The sequence below is a fragment of the Chiloscyllium plagiosum genome, chromosome 42 (genome assembly GCF_004010195.1).
Source record: "Chiloscyllium plagiosum isolate BGI_BamShark_2017 chromosome 42, ASM401019v2, whole genome shotgun sequence".
Taxonomy (NCBI): Eukaryota; Metazoa; Chordata; class Chondrichthyes; order Orectolobiformes; family Hemiscylliidae; genus Chiloscyllium; species Chiloscyllium plagiosum.
This window is the reverse complement of record NC_057751.1, coordinates 10,555,582-10,563,523: the sequence shown is the minus strand read 5'-3', so window position 1 is coordinate 10,563,523 and position 7,942 is coordinate 10,555,582. Positions and strand designations below refer to the sequence as shown.

The following is a 7,942-nucleotide window of genomic DNA, read 5'->3' as shown; positions in this document are numbered from 1 at the left end:
CAGATGTGTCGTAATTTCATCCTTTATAATTGACTCCAGCATCTTTCCCACCACTGAGGTCAGACTAACTGGTCTATAATTTCCTGCTTTCTCTCTCGCTCCCTTCTTAAAAAGTGGGACAACATTAGCCACACTCTGAATGGCACCTGACCTTCAAGGTTTCATCTGAAACATCAAACAACACAACTGTTCACATAAAATGTTTGCTTTTATTTAAGTTGACTAACATTTGTCTCGGTTTTCATTAGTCAATGCTGTTGACTAATGCCCAACTAAATGGTGGACAAATAACTTTTCTTTGGTTATCTGTGGGATGATGGGTCAAAGATAAACAAGAAAACAACGCAAACAAACATGATACCAAACCAAACCATTTTTTCTTTGGATCAAAATGTGTGTGTGTGGTCAAATTAACCCAAAAACATTGTAAAGTGGACTGAGACTTCTGGAGAATTCTAGGAGAATTTCTGTGTCTGTTGCCAGAATCACCAATGCCTTAAAAAGGTAATGTGATGCACAGTGTTCTTCACACATGTTCATCTGGTTTAACAATGTCATTTCCTTCATGTTTGACCCGAGGTGAGTCGAAGAAAGGATGGGGAATCTGCACCGTAATTTTTTTTGTAAAAGCTTCTTGAGATCATCTCATCCATGATGTTGTCCATTTTAAATGAAGTGATTTTTAGCAGACTCTGAAATGATAGTCCTGCCTGTAAAAACAAGCTTGCTAAGCAATGTCAACGTTGCCCGTGGAGTTCTTAAAACCCTGGTTCAAGGTGCTGGAAGTCGTGGATACCTTCCAGAAGTAATGTGTTGCACTCCAATGACAAAGTGAGAGTTTTGGGTCTGAAGGATAGAGCTTTGAGTGATAGAATCAAGAATCCCTGCTCTATGCAGGAGCCATTTTGCTACAATTATCCCTATGTCTGAGCAATAAAACGACATACCCACTATTAATTGAAAGGATTTTTTTCAGCTACTTACTAAGGAATAAGCATCAAGAGTCCTGTGAATGAAAGATCAGAGTATCAAAACAATGTCCTCGGAGAGATATTGAAATGGCCTTGTGACTTTTACGTGCTGAAGGCCAGTCACTATATGAGTCAGTGTTAATTGCAAGTTTATTCACTTCCTATTTTGTAGTTTCATAAACATTTTGCATTAAATGTTGGAAACAATATATATTTTCAGGAGAATATTTGCTGCTGAACTGGGTTCAATTTTGCTTTCTCCCTGAGAAGATACATTTTTTGACTTTACTTCATTTATAGTCAGATGTTTCGGAGTCAAAGAAAATTTGAACACAACTTGGCTAGCATTTCAGCACTGTGCTGAATAAATGCTTCATTGCCAGATGTACTGTGTTTTGGATGAAACATCAGAACAAGGCAATAGGCACAATACTCAGGTAATACCAGAAGACATAAGAACAGGAGTAGGCCATTCAGCCCCTTAAGCCTGCTCTGCCATTCAATATGATCATGGCTGATCTGACACTCATCATCCACTTTCCTGCTCTTTGTTTGTAACCCTTCATTCCTCCACTGATTGAGAATGTTTTTATCTCAGCCTTAAATATATGCAAGGACTTAAATATATGTGGGCGGCACGGTGGCACAGTGGTTAGCACTGCTGCCTCACAGCGCCTGAGACACAGGTTCAATTCCCGCCTCAGGCGACTGACTGTGTGGAGTTTGCACATTCTCCCCGTGTCTGCGTGGGTTTCCTCCGGGTGCTCCGGTTTCCTCCCACAGTCCAAAGATGTGCAGGTCAGGTGAATTGGCCATGCTAAATTGCCCGTAGTGTTAGGTAAGGGGTAAATGTAGGGGCATGGGTGGGTTGCGCTTCGGCGGGTCGGTGTGGACTTGTTGGGCTGAAGGGCCTGTTTCCACACTGTAATGTAATGTAATGTAATGACTCAGTGGGTAAGGAGTTTCAATGACTGACACGTTTGGAGAGAAGAAATCCTTCCTCATCTCTGTCTTATGCTGATGCCACTTTATTCTGAGACTGTAGCCTGAGATCCTAGGATTGTCCCTTGAAGGGAAACATCCACTCAGCATTTATCCTGTCAAGCCTCTAATATTCCTGTACTGGAAATCTGAAACAAATACAGAGAATGCTGGAGAAAGTCTGGTAGCATCTGCAGAGAGAGAAACAGAATTAATGTTTGAAGTCTGGTATGACTCCTGTTCAGAAGAAGGGACACTGCCTACTGAAATGTCACAAAAGACCATTTTGGTATTAGTAGTAAGATCTCACAATACACCAGTCAACTTTTCATGTCCAAAATTAATTATGAAAAACTGAGAAACACGACTGAGGAAACTTTGAGACAATGCAACTCGTGATGCATTTCAAATATCCCAAATAATGTAATGAAGAACTCTATTCACACGATTTAGGACTGGACTGTCTCAGTGAGAAAATAATTATGTGAATGTACCATATTTAACATGAAATAACTGAGTTTGAGATGAAATGGGCAATGCTCCTTCCAAAAAGAAATAGCACAGTTGATGTGACAAGTGAGTAAAGATCTTATACTCGCACAAAGGTCGAAGATTTGCTTCTCATTTGGGAGGTTTTCTTTGGGCATAACACAACTTCACTTGAGAATGCTTCATGTTGATTTCAGAGAGTTTAATTCTCAGCATCAATGTTCTTCGCTTTTTTTCAGTCAAAATAATTCATTCATCCCCACTCCAACTGTTATTAGATGCATACATGATGCATTACGTGACCACTGCTTTGCATTGCTTCTGACACCTCAGAGTTGTGCTATCCACAAGGCCATATCTCGTCACTCTAAATATTCAGTGGATCTCTAACAGACAATATATGTGATCTAAAATGGGCAAGAGCTGAACCCATCACCAACTGAATCAATGATAACAACTTAGCCATGTTGATAACTATGTGTGAATCAATGACATAATGTTATACATTCTGTCTTATTGCCAATTACAGGACACAGGCTTCATTTGCAAATGAGAAGTTCTTTACTCATCTTATCCTCAGATCCAGTTACTTTGTAATCGATGTGTAATGCCTGCTGTTGTGTAAATCTCCTGCAAACCACCCTTGTCTTATTAAATTCCTCAGTGATTGTTTGTGTTATGACTCAATAAGTTTTATTGAAGTTTCCTTGACAGGTTTGGAAAAGCAGTCATGTTGAACTTGAAATACCTATCAACAACCAATACGAATACACTAAATTGAGCAAAGAATGCTCTTTTGGTGCATTGGAAGCGTCCATCCCTCTGAATCAGGAGCTCTGGTTTCAAGGACAACCTGCTTCACAGGTGTTACTTAATATCGCGGTGGCTCAGTGGTTAGCACTGCTGCCTCACAACACCAGGGTCCCAGGTACGATTCCAGCCTTGGGCGACTGTCTGTGTGGAGTTTGCACGTTCTCCCCGTGTCTACATGGGTTTCCTCTGGGTGCTCCGGTTTCCTCCCACAGTCCAAAGATGTGTACAAGTCAGGTGAATTGGCCATGCTAAATTGCCCATAGTGTTAGTTGCACTAGTCAGAGGGGAAATGGGTCTGGGTGGGTTACTCTTCGGAGGGTCGGTGTGGACTGTTTGGGCAGAAGGGCCTGCTTCCACACTGTAGGGAATCTAATCTAATCCAATCCCTGAATAGGATGATTTAGTATTATGTAAACTGAGCAAAGGCACTCATTGTCCACTAATAGTGTTGATGTCTCGAGAGAGAGAATGTGTGAATGAGATGAGCAGCACAGAGGTTCAAATGCTGTATCTCCCCTTCCAACTCCATTTTGATTAAGTCCCTTCCCTTTCTCTCCCTCATCTTTGAAGAGCTGCATTGCCTTTTTTGCATGTAAATTAATCAATTGGAAAATAGAGGTGATTTACTGGTAGTGGTTAACAAATGAAAAATACCATGGGTGATTTGATGATGGAAAATAAAAGTCAGTTTTGTGTATGAGCACTTCTGGGGATTGTGACTCAGAAATGGGAAACAAAACTTCAAAAATCAAAACCACATAGTGAGATGCCTTGATCTCCATGTTCATTATTACTGGGTGTGCACTCAGCTCATAGCCAAGGGTTGGAACTTCAACTATTTACACAAGGTATTAAATATTGAGGGAGATGCGCGAAATATTGTCTTTACCCAAATTAATGATTTTAATAGAAAAACTGCAGCCTCTTACAATTTTAAAAATTAAACTCAGCTCCCAGGCTTCATTGTTTTTGAAACACTAAATGGACAGCACCTTCCAGCAACTATACCTGTTGTGTTTTGTGTTTCAATGCTGCAGTTGTAGTATCCCAAACTCTTAGTCAGAAGACCTGAGTTCATGTCTCAGCTGCTGCAGAGATGTAACAAAACATCTCTGAACAAATTAATGTTGAAAATATCTCTCTGAGATGTAAGACCCAGAAATCAAGAAATTGCTATCAGAACTATTTTTTCTCAAGAAGCTATTTGATACAATGTTAATGACAGCAAACTCTGCATTCAAGCAGGGAATATTGCTTATTCAGGAACTACTCACTCCCCCTTTTCTACAGGTTTCCATTTGGTTGAAAAGAAAATTGTTTTCCTACCTTTCTTTCTTTGACCTCTCAGAATCCCATGTTATTTTTCCCCTTCTCTCTCTTTCTGCACATGATTTTACACTGAACTAAATTTTGTTACCTGTGCTTTCAGACCTTTTAGACTCTGCATGCCTCAGCAAATATTCTGTGAAGTTACTGGTTACTGAGGGACACTATTATTTACTGGTCCCAGATACCCAGGATGGGAGGGGGCATGCTGAAAACGATTGCACTATCACCGCAATGTCTCAACAAAGTTTGCAAAAGATCTGTGAGCAAGAGTAACTGCAATTATTTCCCTGATCAAAAAATCCAGTTTCTTATTTTCATTCTGTTCCCCCGTTTGACAGGAACGTGAGATTGAAACAAGTTGACAACTGAGCCCCATGTCTGTTCTGCTGTTTACCTCATTATCATAAATCCTTCAGTACCATAGCTACCAATTATCATAATCTAGTCAGGTATTTTACAGTTTTACTTCTCTTAACAAAATCTTGTCACAACCAAGGAAAGGGTTATAACTGAATTGCATTTTGCAGTCTGTTATAAAACCACATTGGATAATTGCCTTTAAACCTCTATACTCCAGTTACCGACACTCATGTTAGCCAATCCAATGTCTCTTTACCCTGTCAAACACTTGACAATTTTGAACACCAATGTCAAGTAATTGTTTTTCTTCTTCCATTTCTCCGCCCTAAGAACAGCCAGCTTCTATCCTCTCTTCATGTCACATTGCTGAGGCCTAACTGGTGCCTGGAATTGGACAAAGGACTCCACTTGAGGCCAAACCACTGATTTTAGATGTGAACTGAAGCAGCAATGTTCAGTTTAGAATGTAAAAGTCGACAGGATGAATTATTTGCAGTAGGGTTCAGCAGAATCTTTGTTCACTCACCTCTGAAGCAATCTCATGGGATCCTTCTCCTCCTGCCAGACGCAAAACCATAACTCTGTTGCGTGAAGTGATGCGAGTCACACGTGGTCTTACATTCTGTGTGTTAGGACAAAAGTTGAATGTAAGAGCTGAATTTGAGAGGTTAGGTGACAGCAACTGACCTTGACATGAAGTCTGTATTGACTGAGTGGGCCAGAAGGTCAAGAAATCCTTTAAAAATTGAAGTCAAGGGGGATAGGGTTACATGATCTCTATTGACTGGAGTCAAACTGAACACAAATCAAGATAGTTCTAGTGTTGAATCAAATATCTTACATCAAGAATGTGAAAAGATTTGTAGCTCGGGTGCTCATTGTTGTGGTTCTGTTCGCCGAGCTGGGAATTTGTGTTGCAGGAGTTTTGTTCCCTGTCACGGTGACATCCTCAGTGCTTGGGAGCCTCCTGTGAAGCGCTTCTGTGATCTTTCCTCCGGCATTTGTAGTGGTTTGTCCCTGCCGCTTCCGGTTGTCAGTTCCAGCTGTCTGCTGCAGTGGCCGGTATATTGGGTCCAGGTCGATGTGCTCATTAATTGAATCTGTGGATGAGTGCCATGCCTCTAGGAATTCCCTGGCTGTTCTCTGTTTGGCTTGTCCTATAATAGTAGTGTTGTCCCAGTCGAATTCATGTTGCTTGTCATCTGCGTGTGTGGCAACTAAGGATCGCTGGTCGTGTCGTTTCGTGGCTAGTTGGTGTTCATGGATGCGGATCGTTAGCTGTCTTCCTGTTTGTCCTATGTAGTGTTTTGTGCAGTCCTTGCATGGGATTTTGTACACTACACTGGTTTTGCTCATGCTGGCTATCGGGTCCTTCGTTCTGGTGAGTTGTTGTCTGAGAGTGGCTGTTGGTTTGTGTGCTGTTATGAGTCCTAGTGGTCACAGTAGTCTGGCTGTCAGACTACTGACAAGCCAATCAGAAAACAGCCAGGGAATTCCGAGAGGCATGGCACTCATCCATAGATTCAATCAATAAGCACGTCGACCTGGACCCAATATACCGGCCACTGCAGCGGACAGCTGGAACTGACAACCGGAAGCGGCAGATTCAAACCACTACAAATGCCGGAGGAAAGATCACAGAAGCGCTTCACAGGAGGCTCCCAAGCACTGAGGATGTCACCTAGATAGGGGACGAAATGTCTGCAACACAAATTCCCAGCTCGGCGAACAGAATTACATCAACAATCTCATTTCAGAAGTTCCTTAGAATAATGTTCTCGGCCCAACCATTTTCAGTGACTTGATCAAAGTCTGTCCTTCCATCCTTCAAATGTGAGATGTTACAGTATTCACAATTTTTCAAAGTTCCATCCTCAAGCTGTCTAGATATGGCAATATCTGGACAACATTCAGGTTTGAGCTGACAAATGACAAGTAATATTTCTGCTAGACAAGTGCCAGACAATGCCCCTCTCTAACAAAAGGTGATCTAACCAACTTCACTTGACAGTCAACTGGACTATACTCATTGAATGTTCCATTTGCATACACGATGTAAATGAGGTGACTATAGCAAAGAAGATCAAAGACTGGAAATTTTGTGGCAAGTAGCATTATTAAATCACAGAATCCCTGTAGTGCAGATTGAGGCCATTTTACAAAAATCAACAAATGATTCCCTTGAGTGTAGAAAGAGGCCATTCAGCCTACCAAGACACCACCAACTCTTCAAAACACATCCCAACCAAATCAGTATCCTGCAACCTGCCGCCTCCATCCCCAACCGTATCTGTATAACCCCGCATTTACTCAGGCAAATTTGCCCAAGCTGCACATCTTTTGGCTCAAAGGCAGAAGTCAGAGGGTAGTGGCAGAGGGTTGTTTTTCAAAGTGGAGACCTGTGACCAGCAGACTGCCACAAGGATCTGTGCTGGGTCCACTGCTTTTTGTCCTTGATACAAATGATTTGGATGTGAACATCGGACATGTCGTTAATAAGTTTGCAACTGACACCAAAGTTGGAGATGCAGTGGACAGTGAAGGTTACCTCAGAATATTATGGGACCTTGATCATAAAGAGGAGGGCGAGTGGCATTTTTGCTAAGGGATAGCGTTACAGCTGTGCTGAGGGAGGATATTCCCGGAAATACATCCAGGGAAGTTATTTGGGTGGAACTCAGAAATAAGAAAGGGATGATCACCTTATTGGGATTGTATCATAGACCCCCCAGTAGTCAGAGGGAAATTGAGAAACAAACTTGTAAGGAGATCTTAGCTTTCTGTAAGAATAATAGGATAGTTATGGTAGGGGATTTTAACTTTCCAAACATCGACTGGGACTGCCTTAGTGTTAAAGGTTTAGATGGAGAGGAATTTCTTAAGTGTGTACAAGACAATTTTCTGATTCAGTATGTGGATGTACCTACTAGAGAAGGTGCAAAACTTAATCTACTCTTGGGAAATAAGGCAGGGCAGGTGACTGAGGTGTCAGTGGGAGA

The 7,942-nt window shown here is 41.6% G+C and overlaps 2 protein-coding genes across 2 annotated transcripts in view; one reads left to right on the top strand and one right to left on the bottom strand.

Moving 5' to 3' along the window:
• The window catches only part of polm (polymerase (DNA directed), mu), a 267,218-nt gene that overhangs the window by 39,884 nt on the left and 219,392 nt on the right, over window positions 1-7,942 (bottom strand). The window contains exon 4 of the mRNA XM_043681377.1: window positions 5,470-5,565. Within this exon, the coding sequence (XP_043537312.1) occupies window positions 5,470-5,565 (96 nt within the window). The remainder of the gene's footprint in view (window positions 1-5,469; window positions 5,566-7,942) is intronic.
• The window catches only part of gnsb (glucosamine (N-acetyl)-6-sulfatase (Sanfilippo disease IIID), b), a 55,382-nt gene that overhangs the window by 4,428 nt on the left and 43,012 nt on the right, over window positions 1-7,942 (top strand). The window lies entirely within an intron of this gene.